Source organism: Uloborus diversus, chromosome 1, assembly GCF_026930045.1.
Source record: "Uloborus diversus isolate 005 chromosome 1, Udiv.v.3.1, whole genome shotgun sequence".
NCBI classification, from domain to species: Eukaryota; Metazoa; Arthropoda; class Arachnida; order Araneae; family Uloboridae; genus Uloborus; species Uloborus diversus.
The window spans coordinates 55,513,417-55,533,511 of record NC_072731.1 but is presented as its reverse complement, the minus strand read 5'-3'; the positions used below and the strand labels follow the sequence as shown (position 1 = coordinate 55,533,511).

Genomic DNA, 20,095 nt, shown 5'->3' with positions numbered 1-20,095 from the left:
TTAACTGAAATAATTCAAAGCTGTAAGGATGCAAAGTCAAGGAAATATTTAGTGTATGTTATCACATTCAAGCCCACTTGCTTAGTAGTAGCACTTCAAGCTTCCATGCTATAGACCCGGGTTCGATTTTTGGATTAAGCACAGTCGACTCAGCTTTACATCTGTTCAGGGGGTCGATAAAATGAGTACCAAGAATGTTGAGGAACTAAACCCTGGCTGTTCTGCTTTCGGCTGACCACTTAACCGGAACATCTGCCTTGCAACCCAGAGCCCTTGGTCTTGAAAACTGAGATGGTCACAGGAGGCTTTGGTCCCCATGTTGCATAACTGAGTTTAGTTTATGTTATCACATTCATAAGGAGAAAAAATGTTGAAACTGTAGAAAATAATTTAGACAAAAGATTTTTGAATGTGATACTCCTAGAATAACTGTTGTCCCACTACCATTTAAAAGGTTGAGAAACTGTATAAAGTATATTTTTATTCCACATTTCATCAAAATTTTGAATTGTTCAAAAGCTGTTTCATTGTATTTTTTGTTGCTACACAGAGTTGCTACACAATTTTTCTATCTGAAGATTTGATAATAGTTTTTCATTTGAATAGTTATATAGAGATGAAGTTGAATCAATAATTAGTTTTATTGAAATATGCTATACATTTATAATAGTTTTGAAACGTAAGTTTTACTAGCAGTACCTGCACGGCAATGTCCGTACTAAAAATTTAAAGGAAGTCCGTACAATTAAAAAATTTGATGCCCCCCCCCCCCCCCCCCCCGATGTAAAATGATCTTATTTTTTTAAATAATGTGCGTATACACTTTTAAAAAAAAACCTTTTCAAGTTTCTGCGGAATTTTAAAACTGTTTGCCAAAACATTAAATTAAATTAACTGTGGCTTTAAAACTCTTTAGCAAGATGTAAAATATTTTCGCAACTCTATTGCTTATTGCTAAACTCACCCAGCCACCACACTACCGTAACCCAGTTATAAGCGTGCAAAACGAACTCTGATTAATTAGCTATTCCACCCGTCTAACGCAAAAAAAAAAAAAAAAAAAACAAGTTTTATATTTTATTTGGATAAAAACAGACCAAAAATTTTATTTAATTCTAAATCATTCACTAAAACATTGTATTACATTTGTAGTTGATTTAAAACAATAATCCTAGACTAGATTGCTCAGCCTCTAACGCTCCAAGTGACCACGCTAACAGTACGCAGTTCTTTTGTGAGTGAAGTGGCGATAAGCGATCCAGTCTTTGTAATGAAAATGTTTAAAGGAAAATTCCTCAGCAGAAAAGCAATGTAATTAAAAAACATGGTACATCTAGGACAAAAATTAAATCTCATGCCCCGTATGAAAAAGAATTTATCAATAGAAAATCTATTGTTTGAGAAAAAAAAATCATCCCCCCCTCCCTTCTGAGGCCAAATAATCAATAATCATATTCTTTAACTAAAATGCGTAAACACCCTTTGAAAACCTAAATACAACTCTTTGAAATTTAAAATATTTTGCCAAATAAACAAAAAAAAAAAAAAACTCCAAATACATTTACAGTATCTTTCAAATGTAAAATATATCCGTAATTCCATTCTTTATCGCAAATTTGCCAAGCGACTTTCAAATTAAAGCGAAAATCAATTAATACAGTCGACGCTTGATATAACGACCATCTCCGTGCCAGAGAAAAAGGCCTTTATAATGAGTGGTCATTATAAGAAATAGAATTTTTTAATAATATACACATGCATCATGCATGTTCCGTTGTTCCAATACAATTGGCACTTTTTCATAGATTCTGGTAAAATGCCCAAATTATTTTTTATCATGAGAATTTTTTTTAAATTATGGGTGCAAAATATTATGACAAAATATTTCTAAGTAGAAAATATAGGAAAAATTGTATTACTGTACTTACAAATCATTTATTTTCTGAAGATAAAATCAGAAACAGTTGCTTTCCTTTTTAGCACATGTGATTTTTGCAAAACATAATTTTCCATTTTAGTTATAGATGATAAATAGTGTTTTTCTTGCTTTTCAAAGAAACACTTAAACGTCTCTCGAGCATTTGAAATATTTTTCATACTGGGAACATTGGTCTCAATTTCTTCTTTTTCATCTGATCATTATACATTAATTCGTTTTGGTGCACAATATCGAGAGGTACTTCATTTTCTGACAGACACGTGTTTGTCACATTCTAAATAATAATTGATTTTTGCATAACAGTCAAAGTTGAACACTTCTACCTTCTTTTTTTTTTTTTTGAAATTTTTTACAGCATTTCATCTTTTTTGTCGAAATTTTCATCCTGGATTATCTGACAAATCATTTAAGCATTTCCATACTGTTTTAGAGAGATGCAAAGCTGTAAGGATACCCAGTTTGTAATCTTCACCTTCTTCCAGTCCGTAAGCAGTAATAAAGGTCATTTCAAGCTACATATTAGTATCATAACAAAAAACACTAGGAATAGTGTTCGCTGAATTCGGTCGCTGTATTGGATTAGATGATGCAAAAAAGTCATTATACCGGAAGTAAATTAACAGAGTTCATTGGAACAAAGCTGGGACTTTTACCACTGGTCGTTATAATGGATTGGTCTTTATAATGAGTGGTCGTTATAATGAGCGCCGACTGTATATGCACAAGGAATTTAAAATCAAGTAGTAACAGTAAAACATTCATAAGAAGTGATGACAACTTTCCCCAAAATGTTTAAATAAAAGTATTTGAAAATTGTCTTAAAAATGGACCTAGTGTTATAGCTTTTTCTGGAAAGAAAAGTCTTGAAAATATTCTCAGTTAGAATCGCTTATAACTCCTGTTCTAACTAATTGTGAGAAATGGAACAAACATCATCCCATTTAGAAAGGAAAACCCTTTCCAACAATATGTAATGTTAGGGTATGGGGGGATTGCCTAACCCCTTAATTAGGTGAAATTTAGCTTAATTAGTTAATTAGAAAAAAACTAATTCTAAACTTAGAATTTGGGCTTCAAGGTGTACACCCTTGCTACTTGTAAATTTTGTGCCAAGTTTCAAGTGCTATAGATTTGTCTGAACATTGCATGCACACAGACAAACATTGTCTTATATATGTGTAGATTAGGGTGTCCCAAGAAATGAAAGTTATTTTTTTTTAAACGCATACCCTCTTTTTTTTTAATTTCACTCTTTTTGCTCGTTACTTAACCAAATTCTATATCCTCTGGTATTTATCGCATATCCGATCATTATTCCCTCAATTGCACGCATTTCGAATTTATTTCTCCATTGTTTTGGAACATTAACGAAAGCTTTACTTCCGAAAGCTTTTAGGAATACTACCGAGGGTTTTCTGCCGAAAAACATTTCAAAAGGAGTTTTGGTTGTTTTATGACAAATTCGATTCCAAGTGAAAGTGAAACAATATAATGCTTCCGCCCACCATTCATTGTTCATTTTCGCGTCTTTTAGCACTCAGAGAGTCTTGGAAAAACATCAATCCCACTAGTATACAGTGCTATAGAGGAGCCGCGGAGTTGTTTCGAACTGTATCGGAACTTGAAAATTTACTTTGCTTTTACCATGCTGAACTTACAAATGTCAGGGATGGCTATCGAGAGTTGATAGAACTGTCTATCTTATTTTTAGGTGGAGATGCACAAAATAAATTTTAAAAAATGCACCGGGAGCCATGCATTAAGCTCGATGGATGGATTGAGCAATTTACTCCCTAAAACTATTACTATTTAGTTTACTACTAAAACTAGATATGAAGGAAAATGAAGCATTGTCAGATATCTGCTTGTTTGTAGTGACGATATATGTGAAACCATGACTTTTCAAAGCATTTTAGAAGTTAAAGCACTGAACAAAGATGTGTGCTTTTTGAAGTCTTTGAAAGCGTATGAATATGTTGACCCAATTATCTCAAAAGCTACTCCACAAAAATTCATCCAGCACTTATGGTATTTATCTGACAAAATAGCGGTCTTAGCTCTTTTTAATGATGAGGTAGAAGAAGAAACAAAATAAAAAATGGTGACAAATTTACATAGAGAAGCCTTCTTGTCCTATGAGAAAAAATATATTCCATCGAAGTAAGTTCTTTGTGGCTCGTATGGTAAATTTTGAGCATTGATTTGATCCAGTTGTTTAATTATTAACATCATTAATTTTTATATTGTGCATTTGTTACCGGTTATTTTATTATTTTGCAGAGAAAACAATTGATGATTTCATATCAGCAAAAAGTCAGCCATTGTTTATTAGACTTAAAAAATTGATGATGGTTTTCTCAACGAGAGTCCCTCTTTATGGGTCAGTAATATTTCATTCCTTGATGCAAAAAAGATGATCTCAATGCTTAGAGCAGTAAATGAAGTAGCTGAAAGAGCGGTAAAAATAATGCAGAACTTTCATGGTTTGCTACCAGCTGAAGAGGAGCAAAAACAATTTGTGTTACGTTGCGTTTGAGAGCACCGAAAGACTTGTCTTGACTGCAAAATGCAAACATTAAAACGAAAATATGTGCAGTGATGTTTCTTGTAGTGTAATATCTTAATATATAAAAATCTTCATTGTGGACCTTTGTCACCATAAGGCTTTTAAACGGCTGGACCGATTTTGATCAAATTTTTTGTGTGTAATTAAGTTGTGGCAAGCATGGTTTTGAAGCGCGATGGATCGAATCGGAAACGTTTTTGTTGATTAATTAATTAATTTAAACATTGGTCGGCTATATCTCCCAAATGATTAATATTTATTTTAATCTATTGTTGAACAAGAACTGAAATAAATATTTAACCCCTTGCCAAAGGACAATAAGAAAGCTAGCTCTGCTTTTTGTAATGAAATTTCCTATTGTGATAGGTCAACTGAGAATAGATAAAACGTAGAGAGAGAGAGAGTGAAGCCTTCACATTTCTTGAAAGCAACGATTTTAGGTCCCGAGATATATTTTAAAGTAAAGTACTGGTAAAGTAAAGTTCACGCAAAACGTGTGTTCTGTCGTCGCAGTTGAACCATGTGACTGGATCGGTGCTTTAGGTTTTCCTATCCAAATGATCAGAAAGTACCGTCACCAGCAACATTTGTTTCTCAGCTCAAATCCATCTGAATTTTGGCACCAATGTCAAGAATACTTTAATAATAAACTGATTACATGAAAAACACCGCCAGCTCAGTCAATTCCAGCCAAGGACGGCAATTCATGCTAATTAGCACTCATCAGCCAGTTGAACCGAACCATTGTTTCGGTCACTCGTCTGGTCAGTGATAATTCTGCATTAGCTACCAGTTTGTTTGGCACTCTTGGCTTCCTTAAGAGGTTTTCCACCTCCAGCTCAGTCACTCCTATGCCGGGCTGATGAGTGTTAATAAGCACGAAACTTCAGTCCTCGGCTGGAATTGACTGAGCTGGCGGTGTTTTTCATGTATTTCTGCCTTAGCCCTGGCTATAGGGCGGTACCTTACTGAATAAACTGATTAGTTTGATAATCCTTAAAGGAAAAGATGATGAAATTTAAAGACGAAACAAATTTTATTTTTGTCCAGATAAATTACAACAGGGTAGTTCTGTACACAAAAGATCAGTGCAGTGGAAGATCTTTATCTTTGGTAGGAAGAACAAACTAGGCAATATATGAACCCAAACAGTTTTGGTTCAAGAGATCGGACCACTAATCGGTCGGAGTTGGCTTCTCTCACTGATCTGCTGGATTACAGTAACGTGGTGGCTTGGCGACTTTGACTTTAAAGAATAGAGTCGCGTGGTCATTTGTTTACATTTTAAAGCTACTGTTCATGTAATTTATTGTATTTTTTGTTTATTTGGCGAAATATTTCGAATTGCAAAGAATTGTTTTTCGTTTTTAAAGAGTGTTTCGTCACTTTGATTGAAGAATGTTTATTTTAAATCGGGGAGGGAGGTGATTTTTGCTTATTCAGAGAACTGTTTTTATCTTTATCATTTTTTTAAACGATATCCTTTCGATTGTTTAATTCTTTTTCATATGGGGGATGTTGCAGCGGGATTTTCCGTTTGTTCTAGATGGGTAGTTAGTTTTTTACACTTAATATCTGAGGACGCTTCTTATCCTTTGAGTATGGCTGAAGGAACAAACCACCAGGTACGGGAGAAAAAATAGTTAATAAAACAACTGTCCAGTGAGCATTAGAAAAATCAAGTTGTAATAAATGTATGCATTCTGACACCAAGCAGCTTAAAAATTTTTCTTTTTACTTATTTTTTTTCAACAAAACGGTTCAAACACTTGATAATTTATTGAAGTTTTTTATCGTTTCAATTTACAAAGTTTAAACAGAACAACGTCTGTCGGGTCCTAGGGTTGTTTAAATATATCTTTTAAATAAATTAATGTCCCGTGTAGTAAGGAATTATACCCGTGTAGTAGGGGATTAAGGAGAAATCCCGTGTAGTAAGGAGGTCTGTCGGGTCCTCTAGTTGTTTAAATATATCTTTTAAATAAATTAATGTCCTGTGTAGTAAGGAATTATACAGTTAACAATCTTCCCACTGTAGTCGCCGTACAGGATTTCAGGTCCAACTTTGACCTCAAGTCGGCTCAGGTTCCCGTTATTTTATTACAATAAAAAATTTTCTGATGTTTTTGAAGTGAAAAGGAAAAAATATGGAGGGTATGTGTATTCGAGTTCCAAAATTTTTTTTTTCGCCATTATATCTTGGGATACCCTAGTGTAGATATAGCTGGAAATACTGTTCAGACAATATTTTGTCTTTTCTTGATTGTTAGCATTAGCAACTAATTTTAATCCAAAAACTGGACTGAATCATCTTTTTTTCCCCTAGGTTTTAGATAAACTTTGAGTTAGTCAAAACAATGAATAAAAGTTTTAAAAGGAAACAAAAAATCAAAAAAAGGAAGATAATTTAAAAAAATCTCATAAAATTTTAGGTTTTAATGAAAAATATAGCTTCGTGTGCATCACATTCAGAGATGAGTGTTGTTTGGGATTATATGATAATTGTATTTTTTTTTAAATCCTTTTCAATTAAATATATGTATATTTTTTATAATACAAAAAATATTAGCTCTTCAAGAACAAGAAAATGCGTGGCCCTGTTTTGAATGCAATCAACGGTTTGCTACTTCTGAAGATTTGCAAAAGCATTTAAATCAGCATGATGAAGAAAATGAAGTTACAGGGAGTTCCAGGACTAGACAGAAGAGTAAAAATCGATCAAAACTCACAAAGAAAGTCCATAACTCTCACTTGCGGGTAAGAAATACCATAGTAGATATTGTTGTTCTTCTTATCCTACAAAATTGTTTTAGCAATATTAGAAAATATTCTTCTGTTTAATATGTTAAACTAGTTACAAATTTTCTTGTTAAAACTTTCTGAAGCAATTCACAGAACAAACATGCAAAACTAAGCTGCATTAATAGAAATGTAATTTTTTAAAAAAAACATTTATTTAAATGTATTTTAAATGTTTGCTCTGTTTTGTCCCCCCCCCCCTCATATTTAATTTCAGCATGAATATTTAGTTCTTAATCAAGGGCTGCCTTAACTTAAGTTTTTGGGTGGGAGAAATTCTCAATTTACTGAATGGAGCTCTGAATTTTATGGAATGATGAAGCGCAGGCATGCATATATACTGCATACATGCAAGAGGCCTTAAAAAATTGCAATAGTCTCCAAATTTGCTGAATAAAGAACTTTTTTGTACGGTAACTGCATATAGGCTCAAATTTTCATATTTCTAATTAGTGTAACAACATGTAGTGTAAATTATTTAGTTCGAATAAAGTAGATATATTCTACAATTATGTAATGATGATTTAAAAGAAAAAAAGAAAAGTTTTTTTATTAAACAAAGACTGATGTTGATTTTATGTGCAGAATCTTTGTGAGAGTAACACCACTGAAGGAATCATTAGAAAAACTAGAGGCAGACCACCTAAAAAATATAAAGTAAGTTCATATATAATTTGAGCTTTTAATTCTTGCCCTAAATCTGTTTATACATAAGGTCAATCCGTTAATGATTTAAGATTTAATTTTGTCTTTCTACACCTTGTAATTTGTATGAAATGGCAGTATAATACAATTAGTGAGCTATAAATGTTTATGATTTTTTTTTAAACAAAACATGTTTTGAATCATTAGCATACTTTTTATATGGCAGAAATTAAAGTATAGGAATCTCGCGAGGAACGCACACAAATTATATAACCATTAAAAATAAATTATACATACATATATATATTTTACATTTAATAGATTAGAATTTCAAACTTTTCCTTTTTAATAGGAGTGGTAGCCAGAGGTGACGAAACTACCGCCTGCGGGCCATAGGTTGATCATGAAGTTGATCCGTGTGGCCTGTTATGTTCAGTATGAAAACTTGAAAACTGTTGTGGGACTTTCAAAACAACCTACCATCTTCATTTAGTATTAAAAATGGTTGTTCCAAATTCGAAGCGAATTAGTCAGAAATTAATTCCTAAACATACATGTGATTATTTTGCTAATTTGTGGGATTTCATAAATTTTATTTTTCAGATTCGTTGAATTTTGTTTTTATGGTTGTTAAAGTTTATTTTTTATTTTATTTATTTTTTTTTAAAGAAGAAAACCCGAGAAATTTAACAAAAATTTATACTTTGTAAAAATGACTTCATAATTATGCTCAGCGCACTTTATATTGTTCACTGCTTAGAAATTACTAAGTCGAGTCAAACAAGTACCGGGCAACAGATGGTAACAACATTTAAAAAACCAGTAATGTAATAAACCAAGAGAAAGCAATTCCAAATCAGTAATCTGTTGATGAACAGATAATCTTTTCGAAATGTATTTGTTTCCCTTGCGTTTAAAAAATATAATAAAACAAAGGCATTCCGGGATCAGGCTAAGGATTTCGAATTGTTCGCCAGTAAATTAGCCAAATTTCAAAAGTCTTAGTCAAAGACTAAATTTTACTCATTTTAATGTATTTTTGTCTGCAGAAATATTTAATCAGAAAGTGAAGTATAACTTAATTTTTGACAATTTTTTGAGTTTAAGGGCGGGGGTATATCTAGGATTTTTTGTCTGTTTTTAGGAATTTGGTTAGAAAAAATTGCAAATTAAGTAGTTTTTCCACAAATCATATGTAATTTTTCAAAGGAAAAAATTTCTAAAAGCAAGTTTAAGTGATATTTATCATTCTTTAATGACTTTGAGAATAGAAATAAAAGCTTTTAACGAAGTAAAAACTGCATTCCTATCTTACTCCGATGTTTCAGACATCGAACACAGTGAAACAAACGCGCCATTCAACAAGGTATCCGCCAACACTTTCTACTCGGTTGCCACGCTGCACACTCAATATCCAATCAGCGAGAGGCGCAAGTACAGTGGCGCAAAAAGGCGAGAGGCAAACGTCATCCTTCCTCCGATCCGATGGACGATAACGCTCCAATCCGATGCTAACGCGCGTACGCACACCTCAATCTACCCGGAGTGGTCCGAGGATAAAACAACTTTTAGTGATTGCTAGTCTGGGAGTTTTGTGAAAAGTTCGTTTTTAGGGGTCGGAATTTTGTGAAGGGTCCGTTTTTAGGGGTCCAAATTTTTATCTAGATTGACATCTGAAGGGAAATTTTTTTTCCTCTGTGTATATTTTAGAGAATTTTCTGTTCGCCACTAAATTTGCCAAATTCGAATTTTGTTCGCCGATTTTATCGCATTTGGCGCATTGGCGAATGCCTAACGCGGTCCCTGGCATTGCTTCTGAAAGCTTTGTTGTTTTCGGCTATCTCATTGTCATTATTCTGTCATTCTACCACTTATTAGATATTAATACCATTTTGTAAACTAATATTTTCAACCCTTTTTATAATAAATTTTTGGCTGAAGGCTGCACCATCAATTCAAAAATCTTCATCCGGTTACATTCAGCCAACATCATTCACCAAATTTAGTATTTATTCTGATCAGGCTTACTGAAGATTTTAATTAAATTAAATTGATTTAATTATATTTTTGTATTTTATTACGACAGACCTGTAACTATTGAAAATTAAATATGATTATACTCAAGGCATGACATAGTGTTTAAAGCTTTTTTATTAATTTAAAAATGATTATTTTTATGCTAGTACTTAAAATGATCATAAAGCTCCAAAACAACTTCAGACAAGTAGTTTTAGTTTTCATATTGATTTTCATGCAAAATACCGCCTTGTTCCAAAATTTCAAAATTCTCCTCAAAATTAGTACTGATGCTCCTCAAATTGCATCTCAAAAGTTGTCAACCTTGCTGATATCAACTAATATAAAACTGTTCACTGTTTTGATGTTGAAGTTTAAAAAGTTGAAAGGGATTAGTAATGACATCTTACAAAAGTCTGAACTCTTATTCTGAATTCATATTTTTCTGCTTTCATGATGCTTATGATGATTTGGTTGCATATTAAAATACTTCAAAAAGTATTATTTGCTTTGTAAATGCTAAAATTGTGAATTTTGAAAATTGCAAGTTAAGTGAAATGCAATTAAAAAATTGTATTCCTTGATTAACTTGTAGTTTTCAAAATTAGCTTTAGTTTATAGGAAATAGAAATATAGTTGATAATACTTTATGAAATTGGTTTGTAACTGTCTCCTCCTTCTCAGGTTTCTTTTGGAACATTGGAGGAGACACCAATGGTCTCCATATCTAAACGACCCAGAGGTCGTCCACCTAAAAAGATTAAGGTACATTTAATGTATCGAATCTCTGAATGTTAGTTCTGGGAGCTTATGTTTGTATCAGACTCACTTGATTTATATCACCTCGATATAAATTATGATTTAAATAATTGGTTATGACATTTTTGTACTTTTAGTGACTTTTTTCTTATCAAAAGCTATACATTGGAATGGGTTTTTAGTTTATTTACATCTAATGTAAGTTTGTCATTGTTTTATTCAAAGAATTTATTTATTTTTGTACATAAGTGTGCATTCCTTTTAGTTAAAAAATTATAAAACTTCAGGACAAAGAAATTTCAATTTTTTTATTATTATAAGTTTTTTTTTTTTGTTTTTTTAATCCCATGCATTTTAATAACTCATTTAATTTGACTAATAAGTTCATTTCTTTATTCTCAATTTTGTAGAAATAAAACAATAAAACTCATTTATTTCTTAACAGTTTCTTCTAGCTTGTTATTCAAAAATCCAATAATTGTACCCCTTATGAGAAAGACGACCCACCACAGTTCTAATTGCAACTGAAAGTTGTTTTTAAGAATAATAATATTTGTCCACAAATTGAAAGTGAATTACACTCATTGTAAAGCTATTTTTCCTTGTTTTAATTTATATACATCACACACATTCATTTATACATATGTACAAAAATGGGAGTCACTACATGTCAAAATAGAAGGTTTTACTAAAAGGGAACTGAGCTTTTTTTCTTTATTTTTTTCAGTCTCTCTCTCTCTCCAACACAAATATGCATGTGTATTTATGAAACATGGAGGTCTAGTATAAAATAAAGCACTTACAGATTACTTTTACCAGGATTTCAAAAAGCTGAAGGTTTTTATCAGTAACTATAGCATTTAACTTCAATAGGGTATTCCATATTTAAATTAGGTAGCAGAACCAGCAAAAAAAAAAACTCACTGTAATAACTGGGATTGAAACCTTTCAAACCGTGTCAACTTTGCGACGACTAAAACAGCATAAAAGTGAAACAACGTTAACATTGAAAATTACATGAATTTTGCTTTGAAGCTTCACGGAACATTTCTGTACATTTAATTGCAGGGCTCCCAAATGGTCCGCTTTTTCCGCCAAAGTCCGTTTTTTAAGGTAAAGTCCGCTTTAGACCGCTTTTTAACACTTTGGTCCGTTTAGTCTGCTTTTATATTGGTTTTACTCAAAAATCAGATTTTAAAAATTTTCATTACATTAAAAGATAATGTGTGCTGACGTTTGTTACGCCCGAACACGCGGCCGCGGCGCCGTTTTTCTATTGAACCTGACTTTCTGGTATTATTTCGCTTCAGATTGACGATATTACTCCTTCTTCAACCGCTGTAACATGGAAATCTAGCAAATGGAGAGGTTTGGGGGAGGATTTATGACATCAAATCAAAGCATTTTGCTACCGATATTTCTCACGGATTCGTACCTCCTTGAAAAACCTTGAAAAAAATAAAGAATATTTCATCAGTGCAATTTTCTGAACTTGTGTTCGATATGTAGCTTCGCGAAAAATTACTTCCTGTGTTTGCGAGTTCAGTTTTTTTGCATCTTGTTAATATTTTGATGTTTTTAACAATCAGAAGTTATTTTAACATTCATTAACTTAGATTAGATTATTTTATGTTTAATTACAATAGATAATAAACTACTTTTTTTTCGGAACCATGGTAACATCAAACTTTCTTGAACTTCGCCGAAAATTGTGTTTGGGTTTTGAGATTTCAATCTCTTTGCATCTTGTAAATATTTTGATATTTTTGGCAATGGAAGTTATTTTGACATAACACCTCCTTAGATTAGCTTATTTTTTGGTTAATTTTAATAGACAATTAATTTTTTTATCTTTGAAACCATAGCAACACATTAAACTTTCTCACACTTCGCGGAACGTGCTTGTCGTGTTTGAGATTTCAATCTTTTTGCATCTTGTAAATGATTTGATATTTTTGTCAATCAGAAGTTATTTTGACACAATCCACCATAGATTAGTTTATTTTTTGTTTAATTTTAGTAGATAATAAACTACATTTTTTTTTCGAAACCATGGTAACATTGAACTTACTTTAACTTCGCGGAAAATTGCTTGTCGTGTTTGAGATTTCAATCTTTTTGCATCTTGTTAATAATTTGATATTTTTGGCAATCGGAAGTTATTTTGACATTCGCCACCATTGATTAGCTTATTTTTTGTTTAATTTTAATAGATAATAACTTTTCTCATTTTTGGAAGAATAGCAGCATTGCACGAACTCGAACTTCGCGAGGAATTGCTTCTTGTGTTTGAGATTTCAATCTTTTTGCATTTTGTACATATTTTGATATTTTTGGCAATCGTTTTAATATTTTTGGCAATTTATTTTGACACACTCCACCATAGATTAGCTTATTTTTTGTTTAATATTAATAGATAATAAACTACTTTTTTTTCGAAACCATGGCAACATTGAACTTACTCGCACTTCGCGGAAAATTGCTTGCTGGGTTTTGAGTTTTCAATCTCTTTGCATCTTAATGTTTTGATAATTTTGGCAATAGAAAGTAATTTTGACATAACACCTCCATTGATTAGCTTATTTTTTGGTTAATTTTAATAGACAATTAACTTTTTTATTTTTGGAACCATAGCAACATTAAACTTTCTCGCACTTCGCGGAAAGTGCTTGTTGTGTTTGAGATTTCTGTCTTTTTGCATCTTGTAAATAATTTGATATTTTTGTCAATCAGAAGTTATTTTGACACAATCCACCCTAGATTAGCTTATTTTTTGTTTAATTTTAATAGATAACAAACTACTTTTTTTTTTCGAAATCATGGCAACATTGAACTTACTCGCACTTCGCGGAAAATTGCTTGTTGTGTTTGAGATTTCAATCTTTTTGCATCTTGTTAATATTTTGATAGTTCTGGCAATCAGAAGTTATTTTAACATTCGCCACCATTGATTAGCTTATTTTTTGTTTAATTTTAAAAGATAATAAACTTTCTTATTTTTGGAACCATAGCAGCATTGCGCTTACTCGAACTTCGCGAAGAATTGCTTCTTGTGTTTGAGATTTCAATTTTTTTGCATCTTGTACATATTTTGATGTTTTGCGCAATCAAATGTTATTCTCACATATGCTATCCTAGACTAGTATATTTTATGTTCAATTTCAGTCATGTTTAGTTTTAGGGATTTTTTTTTTTTTTTTTTTTTTTTTTTGAAATTATGCCATCAGTGAACATATTTCGCGAAAATTTGATTCTCGTGTTCAAGATTTCAATCCTTTTGCATCTTGTAATTATTTTAATATTTTTGAAAATTGGAAGCTGTTTTGACATGTGCTACCTCAAATTATATTATTTAATTTTATGTTTAAAAACTAAAACTTTGTATGTTTATTTTTTTAAATACTCATAATGAGTATTTTTAATTTGAAAATATAGCTCTAAGAATCTGAACTTAAACATTTATTTATTACGTTAAGTTATCCAGTCAAAGCAGGCTCAAATTTACATTCAGTTCAGTGTATTTATCGCTTAAGCAGAATTTGTATATTTTTGGGTGTGGCAATTTTAATAAAAAAAATTCTTTCTCACTAATTTTTATATATACTTGAAGACAGTTACAATATTTTTTGGTGCTAGAACAAGTAATACATACATATGAAGACATGATTTGGATAGTTAGCATACTAATAAATGATTTGGCAAACCTCTAATATTTTTAAACTTAGTCAGTCAGTAGCGTAGCCAGATATTACCTCCTGCTTTGGTGTTTGGTCATAAACTCTCATATGTATATAAATATACCATATTTTGGCTGGAAATTTGTGTAAAAACCAAGGGCTGTGGAGGGGGAGGGGATCTCTTGGCCTCTAAACTATATCTTCTTGTCTTGCGGTACCTTATATCAAACTCTTTAAACTGTTTATGTGAAAAATTTTGTAAACTACTATGTGCTAAGGTGTTTACTGTAATAAGTGTATCTAAAAGATCTTTATTAGGTATGCACTGATTCATCAGTCACTTAGGTGATTATTTTTAATTAGCCAGTTTTTACCTGTTAATTAGTAGAAAATTTATTTTACAATTCAAGTTACTCTGGAAGATGGTCAGTTACATGCTTGCTTGTCACCCCCCCCCCCCCCATCCAAATGTTTGTGTAAATAATGTAATTCAATGGATAAAAAGTTCAGTTGAACAGAAGGTGATAAGAATTTATCATAAAAAAAAAATCATTATTATGGTTAAATAACGAATTATCTTCACGTATTTAATGCCAGGCAGCTAATTTGCCTTTTGGTGCTCCCTGGGTTTAACTACGAATGGTCCTCCCAAGGTCCTCTTTTTAATCCTAACTGGTCCTCTTTGGTCCTCTTTTACTCTTTTCTATGGCTCAAATATGTTGGGAGCCCTGAATTGACAAAACCAAGCAGAAAGTGTATAATTAAATTGGTTATTTATTTGTATTTCATATGTGATACAATATATTTATAATGTAATTCCTTTCTACACGAGAGTTTATTTTACTTGTTTACTTTTGAATTTAAAAGTTTCAAACATACTATTATCTGGTTTTTGTGAGATAGTTCTTTAGTTATTATCAATCTGTGTTTGAAAGATCCAATTTGATAGAATTTCATTTCCCCCCCCCCCCCTTTGATACAACAGTAATGCTTCATTACAGGGAACAGAGGGCTGCCATATCTACTAAAAAGGTGACTATGGCACCTCTTTTAGCCAAAATCTGGACAAAAAGGAGTGTTTTGCAATCAATTGTAAAGAACTATTTTACTGAGAAAACGACTATAATACATAAAAACTCCCGTCTTTTCTCTTAGGGCAAAAAAATTATAAACAAAATTAAAAATTCGTTTATAACTTAGCCCCTACTTTTTGGAAAAAGAAGAAAGAAAAACAGTGACGCTTTGATGCATTCATTTTTATAAAAATAAGCATTTTAAAAAGTAGAAAAATGAAATGTAATAAAGGTATTCACATTCATAAATATATCATGTTCATATTTTTGTGCACTTTGTTTAGTTTTTGCCATCACAACCTTTGTAAAAAGTTTGTTTTTACAGTCATGAGTTTCCCAAAAAGTTTATTTCCATTGGTACTATTTTTGTTAACTACTGTTTGTATTCTGGATGAATATCAATAAAATTTTGCTCTTTGTAGCCTTATTTCATACATTTTTTTGAAAACGAGAGCTAATTTCCTCGCAATTGGAATTGTCATGAATGCAGTGTGTCTAGCACTTTTTATGCAGTCAATCTTTTACTGTTGTCTTAAATTAACAGTCAATATCAGAATGTGTCTGTACTTGTTTCTTTAGTGTTCATTTAAAAGTGCAGAACTAAAGTCTCGAAAATGTTTTTTCAAGTTCTTTTTTTCTTTTTCATAGATAGTTTAGGAAACATCCTTATAAAACTTACATTGTTGATAAGATCTAGCTCTCTGCTTTGAGTAGTCCCACTTACATAACATACCACACAGCCAAGATATTTAACATTATAATGACATAAGGGTCATTCTCCAGAAAGCGTAACTTTTGAGCGCAATATTTTTCAGTTTCGAAACCTTTTGTTTTGTTTTCTTTTTTTTAATATATATATTCTGACATGAAAGTGTTACCTACTACAAGTAACCATATACAATGATCCAGGAGTTTCAATTATTGTACTCATTTAAAATATATATATATATATATATATATATATATATATAATGCCTTGTTCACGGTAATTAAAAAAAAAGAAGAAAACTTTTATTGTTTAAAAATGGAGGCCTATTTAATATCAAAGTAGTAATTTTGTTAATTGTGCAAAAAATGAGATATTTTAATGATTAGTGGGAATCTAATATTAAGCTCTCTCTACTAGCAATTTATAATTTTGCTAGAATGCCTAATATTGATGTATTTCCCCTCCATCATTTATTTTCACCTCAGAAATAATGACATTAATAAGATCTGTCACTGAAGTGAGGAATTTTCCATTAATATAGGCCTAATAGATACATTTTTCAGGGAAATATATATATATTTTTCTTCTTTGCTACAATCTCCACATGTTAAACATATGAAAACATGTTCACTTCTTTTTTTACATTAATTTACATCCCTGTTCACGGAGGTGAGAAGTCACAATAACCACACTTAGTTTTGAAAGCAAAATCCCTCTTCTTGTTTTTCAACAAAAATCTCACAACTTTTTTTATGACTGAAAATAAACAAGGGGGCTCCCTTGTATCATGGAAAATAAATTGTGATGTCATTACTGCCATGTGTTAATGACAAATGGCGTTTTGTGTTTAGGTAACGGAGGTGAGAATTTATTGCTTGACATGATAACTTATTGTACTAAAATGGACTAAAACACAATATTAAATAATTAAATATACTTTAACAATTAGTATTTGAGACACTTGTGCAAGGAATTATAAACAAGTATATTCTTTTAAACAAGTTATTAAGCAACATAAACTGTCACACCAGGTGTGTGACATGCCACAGAGGTGAGAATTCACATGTTGTGAACCAAAAATATATCAAAATAAAAAATTTTATTAAAAAATTGTTGGCAGGTGTAAGTAGATATATTTTTGATGAAATTAAAAAGCATTGTTAAATGAATTGTTCCTTAAAAGTTTTACAGTAAAAAGGCATGTGACAGAAAAGTTGCACTTTTTGAAGAATGACCCATAAATGCTATTCAAAAAAGGGAGACTTGATTAAAAGCTATTTTCTACATCTAGCCACTATTTTGAGACCATTTTTCATATTACAGGCTACTAAAGCAAATACTTTTAGTAGCAGAACTCAGTGGCAGTTCTACGAATACCAATAAAACAAAATATATGTTTCCGCGAAATAAATGTTCAGTCCTGTTTAAATAGTAATTTCATTGCTCCATTTCCATTACCAGTTCCCATTGCAATGAATAACATTTGCAGTCCCTTTAAGTTTGTTCTGACATGACTTAACTGTATTAATTAAATGCGTGGTAGTGCAACTTTAACTAAAAGAAGAGAGACAGGGATGGAAAAAACCACTTATTTATTGCTTTATTGTGAAATTTTAAACATTTTTTGACTTTTTTTACATAAATACTGTGTTGTCTTATTTTCTTTTCCTTCTTTTCAGATTCCCTGTAAACAAGAAGATTATAAATGTGATATTTGTTACAAAAGTTTCCCACGTAATTATAGTTTACAGAGGCATTTGATTATGCATACTGGCGAGAAAAAGTATAAATGTCCAATTTGTGATATAAAATTTAGTCATGTTTACAATAGAAACAGGTATAGTGTTATATTTCTATTTCTTCTTCTTATCAACCCTCTGACTGCTTATCTTATTATTTACTCATATGGATAAACTTCAAAAAAAAAAAAAAAAAATTATATTTTAACTTTTATTCAATGTATGTTTTCTTAATCATTTAGATTGACAGCTTGACATTTTGCAAGCCACACACCTCTATGTCAATCAAGATTCTAACAGGCAATCTGTTTCTTTGTTCAAAAAAGAAAGAAAGAAAGAACAGGAAAAAAAGAAACATTTGGAGGGGGGGGGGTAAGGGAGCTAATTAGGTGCAATTTAGAACCTTGTTGAAAGATTTATCTTACTAATTTTAATTTCCAATTAAATTGTTTAGATAATATTCCTGGTAAAACTTATGTTTTTACATCAGTTTTTCTTATTAAAAAAAATGCATAGCTATCTCATCAAAACAAGAAATTCCGTTCAGTTCTACTTTCCCGTTCATCAACATTGAGTTTTGGGTATCTATATAATATTCTCTAAATTAGCCAAGACTGCAAATTATGCGAAACATATCTTTAAACTAGTTTCTAGAAACAAACCATGCCTTGCTCATAATACACGCATGAAATATATACGGAAATGATAATAAAAACAGTAAATAAATATACTTTATAAAATATAAAAAAAACAATAAAATGTCCACTTAAATAAATAATTTCTATAATTTAAAAAAATGGGGCTGCACAAGTCTTTCTGTTATAAGAAAATGGACTATGAATTTCGCGTTATTTCCTGCTGCCAAAAATAGAAGAAATAAAATTTAAATTTAAGAATGAAAATAAGAGCAAATCATATCAACAATCATTATTTCACAAAAAAACAGGGCTATGGAATCGGAGTCGAACTGATATTGGGGTAAAGAAGTTGAGTCAAAGATTTTAAATTCCAAGGCTAGGAGTCTCATTTTCCTTTGAAAGTCTGCAACTCTGCCGGTGCTTGCAGAGTCAGTCTGATTTTATGGCAAAGTTGGCAGAGGCCCTAAAATTCTTAAAGTCAGAGACGGGGTCATAGTCGGTTATTTTCCCCTCTGATTGAGGGGCATTATTTATTTTGCACCTAATAATTCCATTTTTGACAACTGATTTTACATCCACTCTTCATTTTCCATGCCTATAATGTTTTATAAACGTGACAGTTGGGAACAATATTTTTATACATTCACTTTTTTGAAATAGAGTTCCTTTTACGTGTCTTACAAAGTTTTTGGATATTTGCTTTTTCAATAGTACTTGTTTTATTAATTTTGCTTTTCAGCCCAAAAGTATGTAATTTCATGTACTAAAGATGTGGGTTCAAAAACTTTAGCAAATTAAAGCAATCTTGTTAAGTTATTAGACAATTCTTTTTTTACTTGCTATTTATTTAAAATCATGCTATTGCTTTCAATTTGAAAAATATTATATATATTTTTTTTAAGTTAGAAATATCTAAATGAAAAATTGAAGCTAAGTTAAACCTTACATCTGTTCATTAGATGATAATTTTTAAGGGTATCGTGCTCCAGTATACCTAGATTAAGTTAATAACAAATGTATTATTTTTCTAGGCATGTTCGTCGTCATAAGCGTGATGATGATGATTTGCAATCCATTAAACCTATGAAATCGCTGTTTAAGAAAAAGCAAGGAACCGAGTGGGTATGCACTCACTGTGGCCTTACTTTTGATAATTCTAGTGTTCTGAACTTACACACTCTGACCCATGCTGCAGAAGATGTGGCTTTTAACGAGGGACATCCATTCTTGGATTCCAGTCTTGTTACTGATGATGGATTTGATGGCAGTGATGAAAGTAAATTAGGGGGAGAAGAAATGCCTAAATGCCCTGAATGCACTCAGGTATTATACGATTATGTGATTAATGCATTAAAGAACTTGTTTCCACTTAATCAATCCCTTAAGAGACACATTCATGTTCAACACAAGTGATATGATTTGATTCAATCAGATTCTATCTATTAGTAGAATAGTGAGAAATTACCTTCTGGGTGTCTAAAAGGAAATTTTTGGCCACACTACTGGTTGAAAGAATTTGATCAGCTTGAACATAT

The 20,095-nt window shown here is 31.3% G+C and overlaps 1 protein-coding gene across 5 annotated transcripts in view; it reads left to right on the top strand.

Annotated features, from left to right (window-relative positions):
- LOC129229679 (PR domain zinc finger protein 10-like) overlaps nt 1-20,095 on the top strand; it is a 138,155-nt gene that overhangs the window by 72,103 nt on the left and 45,957 nt on the right. For 2 of the 5 annotated variants that reach the window (XM_054864041.1, XM_054864049.1), the window contains exons 13-17: nt 7,075-7,262; nt 7,890-7,961; nt 10,650-10,730; nt 17,863-18,020; nt 19,592-19,883. In XM_054864041.1, the coding sequence (XP_054720016.1) occupies nt 7,075-7,262; nt 7,890-7,961; nt 10,650-10,730; nt 17,863-18,020; nt 19,592-19,883 (791 nt within the window). The remainder of the gene's footprint in view (nt 1-7,074; nt 7,263-7,889; nt 7,962-10,649; nt 10,731-17,862; nt 18,021-19,591; nt 19,884-20,095) is intronic. The other 3 variants (XM_054864061.1, XM_054864054.1, XM_054864067.1) reach the window with 2 other exon arrangements.